Source organism: Tenebrio molitor, chromosome X, assembly GCF_963966145.1.
Source record: "Tenebrio molitor chromosome X, icTenMoli1.1, whole genome shotgun sequence".
Lineage (NCBI taxonomy): Eukaryota > Metazoa > Arthropoda > Insecta > Coleoptera > Tenebrionidae > Tenebrio > Tenebrio molitor.
Window position 1 is genome coordinate 8,804,750 of NC_091055.1, and position 13,433 is coordinate 8,818,182.

Consider the following 13,433-nt stretch of genomic DNA (forward strand, 5'->3'; position numbering starts at 1 on the left):
TAAATGAGCTAAATAGCAACCGCACAGTTACCAAGGATAATCAGACTGGAAGTAGGCGTATAATTGCATATTTCTTAATCGTTTTCATAAAAGTATAATCGTATCGTATTCGTTTAACATAAGAAAAAAATATTTGTGAATGAATAGTCTATTTAGATTCTCATTAATATAATTATTTTTTGCACCTGTATTGCGAGTATTAAAGGAGACATAATCAACTGTTGATAAGCCCTATTATAGTAGGAATCTGATTTTTTCCCAAATGAGCTTCAAATTGCTCGAAAATCACAGATTTACGTCTCACTTCTCGCTTTAGTTGAACTTCGTTTTTGATGAGTTAAAAGAAACGAAAGGAAACAAAATAAAGCGCTGGGAATCATTTTACGAATATTGATAATAACCATAATGGTGATGCGGTATATTTATCCTCAAATTTTCGCACGAATAACCTTTCTAATTAAATTCTACATATTATTATATCTTAAATTTTACGAAGCGTTAAATTTGATTAGTCGAAATGATAATTCATTTGTTCATTCAAAAGGAACCACGTGGAATGAAATTTCACTCATGATTAATCCTAATTCTACACTAAAACGCGAACAAAATCCAGTTTTAAAATTCGAGACGTCGGAAGAAGCTTCTACGGATCATCTAAACTGCTTCGTACAGTTCAGGCATTCAGATAGTCTGAAAAGTGCTACAGTAGCCTGTTAAGTTGGTAAAGTGAACTTGTTAAAAGTTACTTGGAGGATATCGAGATGCCTAGTAGATGTGTTAGTAGATTGAGTTTCGATGTTTAAGTGAAGTATTTAGTATACAGAAGACCTAAACTCGATTGTTCAGCTTTTATGGATCATTCCAAACGCTTTTGCTAGGAATTAAATTACAATAGATAGTATAGTATTAAGTTGTGGTCATAAAAGTCCAATAAAAACCCTTCTGGTTGTGTGGCAATCATCAGTTGTGAAAAATGGAACGTCAGGCGTAAATGTTGTGCGGAAGAGAAACAAAATCGGAATCTACTTCGAGGCCGCGAACCAGTTAGGAAAGTTTGAAAACAACGTCCATAAATCTTAGAGTTCGATCTTTAGGTTTTGCTCGAATGCGAATTTATATTTTGCATTATTGGCTGTTGACATGTGGATGACCTGGGGTGTGGTTGCAGGAGATGCCGCCGAAGAACAGCCATTCGTGTCGGAGAAAATGTCGGGGTACGAAACGAACTTGTACCTGTACTCCGAAGAGATGGAAGACAGGCCCAGAATATCAACGTTAATTAGTTCGTTGGCAAACTACTCAAATACCATTCCTCCTGCATCGAATGACCCCGATGCGCGACCGGCCGGCGGGGGCGCACGCATGGGCACCCTCATGGGTGTCTATCTACCCTGTATCCAGAATATTTTCGGTGTTATCCTTTTTATTCGATTGACGTGGGTGGTTGGCACAGCAGGAGCGCTCCAAGGCTTCCTCATCGTATTATGCTGTTGTTGCGTCACTATGCTGACGGCCATTTCGATGTCGGCTATCGCCACCAACGGTGTAGTACCGGGAGGCGGTAGCTACTTCATGATCTCCCGGTCACTTGGTCCAGAATTCGGTGGTGCCGTTGGCATGTTGTTTTACACCGGCACCACTTTAGCGGCAGCCATGTATATTGTCGGTGCTGTTGAGATAGTACTGGTAAGTAGAAAGAAGAACGTGAAGGTTTGGAGATCCTCACACTTTGGGACAAATATTTTCCAGACCTACATGGCTCCTTGGTTGTCTATCTTTGGGGATTTCACGAAAGATCAGGACGCAATGTACAACAATTTCCGGGTATATGGAACTGGTTTACTCGTGGTGATGGGAACTATTGTGTTCATCGGTGTCAAGTTTGTCAACAAGTTTGCTGCAGTTGCTCTTGCATGCGTCATCCTCTCCATACTGGCTGTGTACATTGGAATATTTCGCAATATCAACGGCAAAGATGATTTGCAGTTAGTATAACCGTTAAAGCACGTACCGTTTCCTCTGTGTGCATGAACATGAACTGCTAACCTTATCCTTTCACGCCATCCAAGACTGCACGTATGTATCCGAACCCCAAACTGTTCCAAAGTCGAGGTCACTTGCAACTATCGTTAACCAGTGTCGCTTTCGTAGTTGTCATAATACTCCGGACGTATCTGTGTTATATCTTGAAGAGCAAATGGTTAGATGGTTTAGACAGGTTTTACCCGACACGTTTTTAAGGATCGTTACTAAGTATACACGATTTGCAGAATGTGTGTCCTTGGAAAAAGACTGCTACGAGTTGCCATAAATGATTGTCACAAAAACGTCAGTGGTCCTTTACACGACATGTTTTGTCCGAATTCATCCCTCTCCTGCGATCAATATTACTCGACTCACGATGTATCGATAGTAAATGGAATTAAGGGACTGTCATCCGGGGTGATCATGGGTAGACCTATATTTCGAAAGGAGGAATTCAAAATTAAGTTCTTCCATTTTAGACAATATCTATGACAGTTTTTTGGAAACGGGACAGTACTTAGCCATTGGCAAAAATCCCGAAGATATCGAACCCATGGATGCTGGAAACCAACAAAGTAATCAAGTTACTTCGGATATCACGACCACGTTTACGATTTTAATTGGAATATTTTTCCCATCGGTGACCGGTATTATGGCCGGATCTAATCGTTCCGGTGACTTAGCCGATGCCCAGAAATCTATCCCAGTCGGAACAATTTGTGCCATTCTCACAACGTCGACTGTCTATTTATCTTCTGTGATTCTTTTTGCTGGCACTGTCGACAACCTTCTACTTAGAGACAAGTTGGTATCTGCGACTCTTCAGTTGACACCATATAAATTCGATCGGTTTCAGATTTGGTGTATCTATAGGTGGTAAATTAGTTGTTGCCAACATGGCTTGGCCAAACGAATGGGTCATATTAATAGGATCATTCCTTTCAACACTCGGTGCTGGTCTACAGTCGTTGACCGGAGCCCCTCGTCTGCTGCAGGCCATCGCCAAGGATGGAATCATTCCGTTTTTATCGCCTTTTGCTGTATCGTCTAGCCGAGGCGAACCAACTCGGGCATTATTATTAACTATTGTAATTTGTCAATGTGGTATACTATTAGGAAACGTCGATCTATTGGCGCCTTTATTATCGATGTTTTTCTTGATGTGCTACGGTTTCGTAAATCTTGCATGCGCTCTTCAGACACTACTGCGAACACCGAACTGGCGGCCAAGATTCAAGTATTATCATTGGTCTCTTTCGTTTATCGGCTTAGCGTTATGCATAGCAATAATGTTCATGACTTCTTGGTATTTCGCCTTGCTTGCCATGGGAATGGCAGGTATGATCTATAAATACATCGAATACAGAGGGTAAGTAATTAATCGACGAGACCATCACCGAATAACTGAGTGATTTATCGTAGAGCCGAGAAGGAATGGGGTGACGGTATTCGAGGTCTAGCGTTATCGGCCGCGCGATATTCTCTACTGCGTTTAGAAGAGGGTCCTCCTCACACTAAAAACTGGAGACCTCAACTTCTCATCCTCGTTAAATTGACATCTGATCTCGTACCCAAATACAGGAAATTGTTTGCGTTCGCCTCGCAACTGAAAGCCGGTACGTCATCACCGATACAACCCACGACAAAAATTAACACCGAAACTTTTAGGCAAAGGTTTGACAGTGTGCGCTGCAGTGATCGGTGGGGACTTTACTCGATCGTACGGAGAGGCGATGGCGGCCAAACAGAGCTTGAGGAAGACCATGGACGAGGAGCGAGTCAAGGGTTTCGTCGATATTTTAGTGGCACGTAATATCACCGAAGGATTATCCAACCTGTAAGCTAATCTCTTGAGGTCATTGGGTCATCGTGAATCTCCTCGTTTCGTTTTCAGAGTGCAGACGTCCGGTCTTGGCGGGATGAAACCGAATACTGTTATTTTAGGTTGGCCTTACGGTTGGCGGCAGTCAGAAGACGATCGCACTTGGCAGGTTTTCTTGCAGACGGTTCGAAACGTCACTTCCGCGCACATGGCGCTATTAGTTCCTAAAGGCATAAACTTCTTCCCCGATTCGACGGAAAAAGTTTTCGGCAATATCGATATCTGGTGGATAGTTCACGACGGCGGTCTCTTGATGTTGTTGCCGTTCCTTCTCAAACAACATCGCACGTGGAAAAATTGCAAAATGCGTATCTTTACTGTTGCTCAATTGGAAGATAATTCTATCCAAATGAAAAAAGACTTAAAAACGTTCTTGTATCATCTCCGTATCGAAGCAGAGGTTGAAGTGGTCGAAATGGTAGGTCTTCGAAGGGTGTCGTTTCGTTTCTGACACGAGAATTTTAGATGGACAGCGATATTTCGGCGTACACATACGAAAGGACTTTGATGATGGAACAACGCAACGAGATGTTGAGAGAGCTACGTCTTAATAAAAAACAGAGTTTGGGTGTGGTAAGTGCTGTTAATTTTAACGTGTTTCGAAATGAATCTGTCCCGTATGTTACTTATTAATGTCTAATTTAATACGCAAGGTGGATTTGGTGGATTTCAATGAAATGTCAACTGAAGAGAAGCTGCCTCTGGTAAAGCATCACCGTGTTTTGCTAGATTGGCTCATGGTTTATTAATTTGTGCACGTTTTTTTATTCAGTTTCCATATTTCATTTTTGAGTGTGTTTAACTTTAGGTTTAATTTCTTTTCACACGATGAATCCATCGCGTCGATTCCAGATTTAATTCGCATAAACAAATCATACGCTCTTATTTTTAGGTACAATCAATTGTAGATCAACACCATCAAAATATCGATGCTAAAACAGCCACCAAGGTTAGATTCCAGGAACCCAGTGCTGACGGAGAAAAAGACAACAAAGTTTCCGAATCGGAACCGACAAACGAGGTACGGTATTGTTTTGAATTAAATTGCCATACTAATATTGATCGCAGCCTAATTCGCAAACTAAAATTGAGGACAATGAAAATTCGACCACCGAAAAGGACGACCCGTCTGAAAAGGAATGTAACGAAGAAACCAAAGAAAATTCCGTATCTGAAGAAAAGAAAAAACCGGCTACGTTAACTTGGTGAGCGGGTGCAGCCGATATCGAACGATCATCTCGATTATCATTTTGGTATTTTAGCGATGAGGGCAACGTGCGTCGAATGCATACGGCTGTCAAATTAAATGAAGTAATAGTGAACCGATCCCACGATGCTCAACTAGTAATCTTGAATTTACCGGGTCCCCCAAAAGACACCAAGCTGGAAAGGGAATCGAATTGTGAGCGGTGAAATTTCGATTCGATTCGAACGTTACTGATTTCGATTTTGCAGACATGGAATTCTTGGAAGTGCTCACCGAAGGTTTAGAACGCGTGCTCATGGTCCGCGGTGGTGGCCAAGAAGTTATCACTATCTACTCGTAACTTAGTTGTGGATTGCGTTTCACCAACTGGAGTGTCAGTTTTGTTATCTGGCAGCCAAGCAATTAATCAAAGGACATTTGCTATGGAAGTGGCGATAGCCGAACAGTATTTTAATTATAAAATGTTACCACATCTGGTTTATGATTATGCCAAAGAATTAATTATTTATTCTTCTCAGTGTTATATATTGTATGAGCGGTGAAGGCGGGAATCGTACAGATATATCGTTAATCGTTTTTCTGTACCGTCTCCTACTGGAACCGACGTGATTTTCCATCCTATGTAATGCTGTATCAAATCAAAATGAATTCTTGCGATGTTTCTATGAAAAAGGCATGGTCTTGCCAATTGTCTCTTGAGTGCATGCAGTGTTATGATAGGGTGTAGCGTAAGACTAGTAGAATAGCCTAATACTGCTAACAGTAAGGAGTGTATTCATGTAGTTCTGTTTCAATATCATATTACATTCAATGTCCAGCGAGTCTTTGTTTTACACTCAACCAGTATCGGTACTTAGAATGTCATTTTTGAATTTAAAAAAACTTAAAGTGAATGTGTACTTAACGTACGCTATCATCACAGTCTCATTAGGTGGTAAAGTATGAGTATATGATAATATTATAAGAACATTACTGAGCAATATTAAATAATAATTATTGTATTAAATGTCAAATTAATTATGAAGTGATAGGATATTCACATGTACAATCTATACCGACCGCCGGAGGGCGGGCTCTCCGTGCTGTGACAGGTGACAGTGCTCACTCACGATCAGTTCTCTTGCATGCTGCGATCGACTCTGTCTCGTGCGGCCTGCCGTAGAGATAATAGTGCACTAGTGATCTCAACTAGCCTTAAAGGTACCTTGAAATATTAAATTCTATTTATTTATATCTATGTGTCACTAAATTAGCTGCTGCCAGATTACGCCATTCTACATCAACTACTTATGACTGTTGGTGCCCTCGGCCAGGTGGCGTTCAAATAAATTTTATTTTACCCTGAGCTAGTGATTATCACTTTTATATGTTTATTTGTTTTCATTTCTACCCTATCTAAAAGTGTTACCATATTGTAAATGGCGCAATCTGTTTATCTTATTATTGACAATGTGTTCATTGGATAAAAATATTAAATAAAATTACATAGTATATATCTTCTCGTTTAAATGGACCTTCTCCACTTTCCTTTCCGACGCTCTTGCGATAAAAACCACAAAACTGCATATTTCTAGTCGCAGATACCAATTATCACGTCGCTAAGCGTATCACTTACACATGACCTTGTGTTATTGATAAAATCCTTTTTTATTTCTTTCTGTGGTATAATATTAATAAAAATGACTTTTTATTAGTACCGAATATCTAATTTGATCACGCAAAGTTTGCAAACAATCATCAATAATGAACTTAACTCGAGGTAGAACGTCGGAATAAAACCATCTCCCTCTCGTCAAAGCGAAATTTTGTCATAAAATTATCACCACAAACTGGGCCACAAGTTAACCTGTCGGACCTTCAGTGACGTCATTACGAGACACAATTAGAACTGTTTCCCCACGAACTCATGAATTTCTATAAAAGGCTCACATTAACTTTTGCCATTTCGCAAACGGAACACAAAGCACGGTAGGTAACTAAATTTTGCTTCGCCAGAAATATTTATGACACGAAAAAAAGCGATCGTAAATTGCGATTTTGGAAACGATTTTCCTCCATCATTGTTTTTATGCTAATTGAAAAATACAGTCATTTTCACACGGACAGGGACACGTACAACAGATCGCACAGAATTAGATGCGGCAACAGGCGGTTGCTGAAACTTTCCGGTCGATCCCAACCGAAATTTCCATTTCAATTTTAGTAAACTGCCTTTCCAAAAAGGAAATGGTCGGAAAAACCTGTATAGGGTAGTAAACAGTACATGTGGTTGAAAAAAGAAAAATTACGGTACGTCTAGACTAGACCATTTAGGTGCTGATTTGGTAGATTAAAGCGAAAAAGGAGAAATACATTTTTATATCATTTTTCGATATTAGTATAAATTAATTACAAAAAACAACTGAAAATTAAAATTTTGGTGGAAAAATTTTTCATAAGTTTAGTAAGTAATCATCATTAAGTCAACAAACTGATTTTTTTCGGCATGAAAGAAAAATTGTTGTTTTGCATTTGGATTCTCGAGGTTCGTAAACTATACGCAAGAAGAAGAACAATATGATCACTTCAGTTTCAGTCTTGTCACCCCCGCGTTAATCTACAGTCCCGATTTTCTTCAAATTGAATTATTTTTGACTTACACTGACTGACTGACTGACTGACTGACTGACTGACTACTTACTTGAAGTCCTGAGAAAAATGTGTGGATTCTCGTCCAAACGTCCAAACCTTTCGAGTTTCTTGTGAATGTCGTATTTTTCCATTAATTTTTTTTTTTTTTTTGTATGGAGTGTGCCGTGTGGATCTCGATGTTTTCAAAACTTTCCGTCGTGGCGCCACTGGTCCCAGAAATATATACTGAGTACTTCCTACTCCAGAACGTGGGGTCTTCACTCGTTTGCATTTTCATTTCATACATTTTCGATTCACAAAGCGTACATATTTCCATCGGCCCAACTAGAAACAAACCATAATTTTCGATTTACGTTAGATTTAATACAGACGATCACACCACTATTTGCCATCAGAAATATTTGTCCATTTTTTCTTAAATTTTTTGCACATTTCATGTGGAGATTTTTGAATCAGTTCCACTAATTAGAAAAAGAGAATGACGCGAAACCTTGCGGGACAGTGTTTTGAAGTAAAATGAGAAATACGAGAACATTTCGCGGACTTTTGCGTTAGCAGCTCTGTCGGTATGCTGACTTGGACGTTTCTGCCTCCGGTCTACAGAGGGAGCGACTCGGATTTCAGCCTCCATTATCTTTACTGTTTCGGTTTTTTGTTGAATGATGAAAAACTAGTCGCGTCCGTTCTTCTGCATATTAAGAACGGGGGATAGAAACCAGTGCGCTTTCGCATCTCATCCCTGGTTTCGTTGTATCGACTCGCGCGAGCAGTCGGGGCGTTTGTGTATCGATAAGGATCTTATTTTTTTCGCTACCAACAGAGGGACTTGCACCTGTCGGGTGACCGCGCAGGTAGCAACGCGTGAAGTGTGGACCAAGCAACCAAGTGCGGGAACAGCAAAACAACGCGGGAGTATCGCGTTTTCGGCCGGTGGCCCCACAAACATCGGTCATGGCCGCTACAAGTGTTGTAGTGCTCGACAGGGGCAACAACACCACCTGCACCATCAATCTTCACGGTATGCCGCCCCTTTCCCGCTATCAATCTCCGAGTCGCCCTTATCATGGCCCTCACAAATAAAAACATAACCTCTCTCATCGAATTTTTTTTTATTATAACAAATATTACAGGTGCCACCGTTGTCTCCTGGAGAGTCAACAATCAGGAACAGTTGTTTGTTAGGTATGTCCATTCAGGATCTCGTTTATCCACTAATCACCCCCCATTTTTTAGTAAACAAGCAGTATTTGATGGCAAAAAAGCCATAAGAGGCGGAATTCCCTTCGTCTTTCGTAAGTAACAGCTCCAACTAGGCCAAAACAATTTTTAAATGTATTTTTTCAACTCGCGTTAGCTCAATTTGGCCCGTGGACGTATGGTCCTCAACATGGTTTTGCCAGAATTGTTCGTTGGAATTTAGAGAAGGCTCCAGAAAGACTCGCAAGCGGAGATGTCGAGGCCATTTTTTCCTTAATGGATTCGGATTTTACACGCTCAATTTGGAGTTTTCCGTAAGTATTTTTCAACTAGAGCTAACACTGCAAAATAAAATTTTTATAAAATATTTTTATTAATTTCTATGAACGCACCAATCATTTGGATTATTCATGATCTCACAATTAAAACTAAAAATTATGACCCAAGTGCTAGGGTTAAAATTATTTTTAAGTTTTTAATGATAAATCAGGATTATTGTGCAAAAGCACAAATTAATACAACGATTCTCTCCCATGTAGTGAAAAATACACATCAATTTTAATATTTTAGAGACTGAAATAGCAAACAGTCTACAAAATTTAATTATATTCAATAGAAGCAGAATAGTTTGTGATATTTAAAGTTTGTTGCATTTAACACACATATTTGTTTTTGTTTTGTTTTTTCTAAAATGGATATCTAAGCTTTTTTTCAATTTATCAATTGTTGATGGGTTTTTCTTTCTTTTTTCTGTTTTGAGCTGGAAATAATTGCACTAATTGACATTTCACCATACTACAATATATAATTTTATGTACCTTTATATTACGACCGAATACTAATCAATTATTATTTACTAGCAGTCACAATTTGTTTGTAACGAATTTTTGCATAATCGTGTAAATTGAATGCAGCACTTCATGGATGATTCCATTAAAAAGTTAAACTTCTGTAATTTGTTAAACAGAGCTTTGTATAACACCGGAGTTTCCTTATTTAGACATTCTGATAGCTTTGGTTTGTTTACAAAAACAACACACGAAACCAGCCATTGATTTGATAGAGTAAATTTTACAGCTTTGATCGTCTATATTTGCTAAAATTAATTTACACGTTTTCTCTGACTGATTGACCTCTTCCTCACAAGTCTAGAGTTAAAAAACAAAACAAAAAACGCATAACTGACGTGATTTATCGTCGGTGACACGTTTTACTGAATGCCCGTTGACAACTACAAAGAGCAACAAAAATTAGTAATCGTGATGCTCCACCCGTTTGGTTAACGCAACTTGGCGCATAATTGAATGAATTCGAGCGTGAACTTGTCGTACGGAAGGGGTTAATAGAGTTTACACAGAATTGTAACAGTTTTCAGTTAAGAGATTAGATTTTTTTGTGACTGTCTTAGTGTTGTTGATATAAGAATGTATTTAACGTGATCTTTTATTTGTGCAGATTCCAGTTGACGTACAGACTAATTCTACGCGAGAAAGAGTTACATTCCAACATAGCAGTATACAACCCAAGTAAAGAGACGACATTTAGCTTTAATTTGTTGCTCCACACTTATTTCAAAGTTCCTGATGTGCGACGTTGCCAAATAACTGGTTTACAGGGTTGTACATTCCTAGACAAGACCTCGAACGAGGGAGCTTTGTATCAAGAAACTCGCGACGTCGTAACAATCGGCGAATGGACTGATAGAATTTATCAAAACACACCACACGAACACATAATAACAAATGTTGTCTCAGGGCGTAAAATGCGCATACAAAAGTGCAATTTTCCCGACACTGTTATTTGGAATCCTTGGATAGAACACGCCAAGGAAATGAACGATTTCGGAGATGACGAATATCCCAACATGGTATGTGTTGAATCTGGACATGTATCAAGTCCCGTTATTTTGTTGCCTGGCATGGCTTTCGAAGCCAGTCAGATCTTGCAAGTTATGTGAAGGTTTTTTCTGCCACAATTCAGCCGTCCAGCAGCTGCTCATAGTGGTAACTTCTGTTTCTTGTATTTGGCAGCGCTGATGTCGAGGTCGATATCGGCTGAGAAATACAAGGAATGTGAGAAGAACGTGTGTTTGTAATCTGAAAGCAATAGTTTAGTTAAAATTCTTAATTAATTGTGAGTTGATGAATGTTGCGAGATTTTGCCAACATTCCTGAAACATCTAGCCTTACGTCGTATACGACTGGTGTAGTTCTTATAGTTCTTTGTTCTTCTCGTGCAATAGTTGACGTGGAATTATACTTTTGATAGCTAACTTATTATATTTGTTAGTAAACAGCTTTTAACTTTAAATAAATTATTATAATTAATCTGTTGTTTTACTACGACGACCCGATAATATCCGGTGAAATGTGCAATACATCGCGGAAGTACAAACATGTACAACTCTATTTCCAAAATGTATTGCTGGTTGCCTAACTCGCAAATAGTTGAATGTAAAAGTTGCATCGCTGTTCAGACTGTTGACCATTAAAGTAAATTATATAAAAAGACAACTGCCATTTTCAGAAATCAAGTATCTGCTCATCTCGCTTTAACAGTACGAGGCTATTTAAAGCGCTTGTGTAACATACATACCAATGCTAGACCGTCTAGAAATGAAAATCATTTTTTTATCATATTTTGTTTTTCCTCAACAATGGTAAATCTTTTTAAATGATCTCGGAATTCAACGATTATAGCAAAGTTTGTATGTAAATGTGGAGTAAAACCAGTGTGAAATGACGTCATTTCTGCATGAACCCGACTCGTGAGAAAGTCGACTGCAGTAATATAATAGATTGTTCCTGCTGACAAATGTGTTTCTTATTTCGTCCTGCAGCGGTAACTTTTTCGAGATCGAAAGTACATAATTGGTTATCCAACATAGTTACGTCGCTTGCGTGTGGGGAGTTTTAGAAGTTTTTACCAGCGGTCTTTGTAAAATCGACAAAAAAATTGCTTCACACCAGTCGTGGTTTCTGTAATTTTGGGACGGTCTGGAACCGTCTGGTGAATCAGTTCGAGTGGTTCGAGGTATAGACAAATGCACCACTGTTGACCATAAAAGTAAACCAGTATAGGTTTTGACTGCGGTTTTTGTACATTATTGCATTGACTTTCATCACGTTTCATCGCTGGGGCCACCACATTGTCATTGTTTATCATAAATGGTTTTCGAAAATGTGTTCGCTTAAAACGTTTTGCCATGTCAGTGGACAATTTTTTCGTCATTGGCCTTAATTAACCTTAACCCGAGGTTGAACAATTGTCTAGTGTTCAGCTCAGAGTTCGCAGATTGATTTGTAAATTGTGCAACTTTGTGCGGACGCCACTTCAAATCGAAAGATCTTATTAGCACATAATAGCTTTAATAAATCGACAAAATCGACTTGATTTACCCCAGTCGCACTAATGCACGTGAACAACGCACAATTTTCATTTTTTGAATTTAAAATTTATTGAGCACTCGTTAAAGTTAATAATCGATTTAACTACATTGACCGTAACACACATACGTCATTATGGTCCAAAATACAGTGATTTGTTGACTCAAATACCGTTAATTCTCAATAAACAACGACGGTTTTTTAGTGCATTAACGAAAAACCATTGTAGATTTTAACAAGTTTTTATGATTGTTGGTTCTGGTGGTAGGTATGTAAGTTATATTTACAGTATAGTCTACATTGAAATGAGTGGACGAGTAAAGTAATTCTCACACCTTCACCTTTCTTTACAAATGTCATTTAGACGCCGCCGTATTTGTTAAATAGTGTGAGCATCCTTGAACATAATTGTGTCTTTTGTAGAAGCAATCGTTGTTAATCTCGAATAGTCCAAGAATGTCATGTCAAAAACAATTGAAACATACTGGCAATTTATTCTAATTATTTATTGTAATAAAAAAATTAACAACGAGGACGTAAATTAAAAACTACATTCTTAAGATCACCTATTTAACATGATTAACAAATTGTAATTCAGTAGTTTTATAACAGTCACACAAATTTGTGTACTATAATAACAATAACAATAATATTTACATACTAAAACGACCGCTTTTACTTTTAAAGCATGTATTGGCATACATTTGTGATATTGTGCATATGACAAAAATTTGATTATTACGACCAGACATGCACGAAAGAAATTCTATTTTTTTTTTCTTAGGGAAGACGAGTTTTACAGTGAATCTGTAAGTTTCAGTAAGTACTACATATTTACTATTAACTGCCACATTGCTAAAAGTACTCGTATTCACTTTTTCTGTCTAAATTGTGAAGTAAAAAATGTTTACTTGTTTAGTTAATTTCTCAAAGTTTAACGTTGTTTTTTAAAAATACATAATACTTAAAAACTAAATTAAATACTGTTAGTAAAGATTTCATCCGTACACAGTTCTTTGTAAAAGACATAAATAATGCATATCACATTGCATACAAGTTTTACAGGATTATCAGTGATAAAATGATAAAATATTTAGGGATACAT

The 13,433-nt window shown here is 38.2% G+C and overlaps 2 protein-coding genes and 1 long non-coding RNA gene across 3 annotated transcripts in view; 2 read left to right on the forward strand and 1 right to left on the reverse strand.

Annotated features, from left to right (window-relative positions):
- The window catches only part of kcc (solute carrier family 12 member kcc), a 33,210-nt gene extending 26,601 nt beyond the window's left edge, over positions 1–6,609 (forward strand). The window contains exons 2-15 of the mRNA XM_069060516.1: positions 1,169–1,686; positions 1,750–1,985; positions 2,271–2,452; positions 2,505–2,829; positions 2,882–3,394; positions 3,448–3,641; positions 3,694–3,862; positions 3,920–4,325; positions 4,373–4,480; positions 4,561–4,611; positions 4,800–4,928; positions 4,976–5,112; positions 5,170–5,309; positions 5,363–6,609. Coding sequence (XP_068916617.1) covers positions 1,169–1,686; positions 1,750–1,985; positions 2,271–2,452; positions 2,505–2,829; positions 2,882–3,394; positions 3,448–3,641; positions 3,694–3,862; positions 3,920–4,325; positions 4,373–4,480; positions 4,561–4,611; positions 4,800–4,928; positions 4,976–5,112; positions 5,170–5,309; positions 5,363–5,454 — 3,200 coding nt within the window. The 3' untranslated portion in view covers positions 5,455–6,609. The remainder of the gene's footprint in view (positions 1–1,168; positions 1,687–1,749; positions 1,986–2,270; positions 2,453–2,504; positions 2,830–2,881; positions 3,395–3,447; positions 3,642–3,693; positions 3,863–3,919; positions 4,326–4,372; positions 4,481–4,560; positions 4,612–4,799; positions 4,929–4,975; positions 5,113–5,169; positions 5,310–5,362) is intronic.
- LOC138139939 (uncharacterized) lies at positions 6,139–8,269 on the reverse strand. The gene is made up of 2 exons (XR_011162408.1): positions 8,125–8,269; positions 6,139–8,069 (listed from the first exon to the last, which is right to left on the reverse strand). It is a non-coding gene; the product is annotated as an uncharacterized lncRNA (long non-coding RNA).
- A 107-nt stretch (positions 8,270–8,376) lies between these two features.
- Positions 8,377–11,269, forward strand: LOC138139938 (uncharacterized). The gene is made up of 5 exons (XM_069060545.1): positions 8,377–8,763; positions 8,876–8,927; positions 8,979–9,037; positions 9,100–9,256; positions 10,398–11,269. Exons 1-5 carry the CDS (start codon positions 8,697–8,699, stop codon positions 10,897–10,899), a joined length of 837 nt encoding a protein of 278 aa, XP_068916646.1. The 5' UTR covers positions 8,377–8,696; the 3' UTR covers positions 10,900–11,269.
- The last annotated feature ends 2,164 nt before the right edge of the window (positions 11,270–13,433 follow it).

Excerpts from the sequence above, each read along its gene's own strand:
- LOC138139938 (XM_069060545.1), top strand. The coding sequence starts at position 8,697 with ATGGCCGCTACAAGTGTTGTAGTGCTCGACAGGGGCAACAACACCACC. Across the intron at positions 8,928-8,978 it reads CAGGAACAGTTGTTTGTTAG|TAAACAAGCAGTATTTGATG; the intron begins GTATGTCCATTC and ends CCCATTTTTTAG. Across the intron at positions 9,038-9,099 it reads CGGAATTCCCTTCGTCTTTC|CTCAATTTGGCCCGTGGACG; the intron begins GTAAGTAACAGC and ends AACTCGCGTTAG.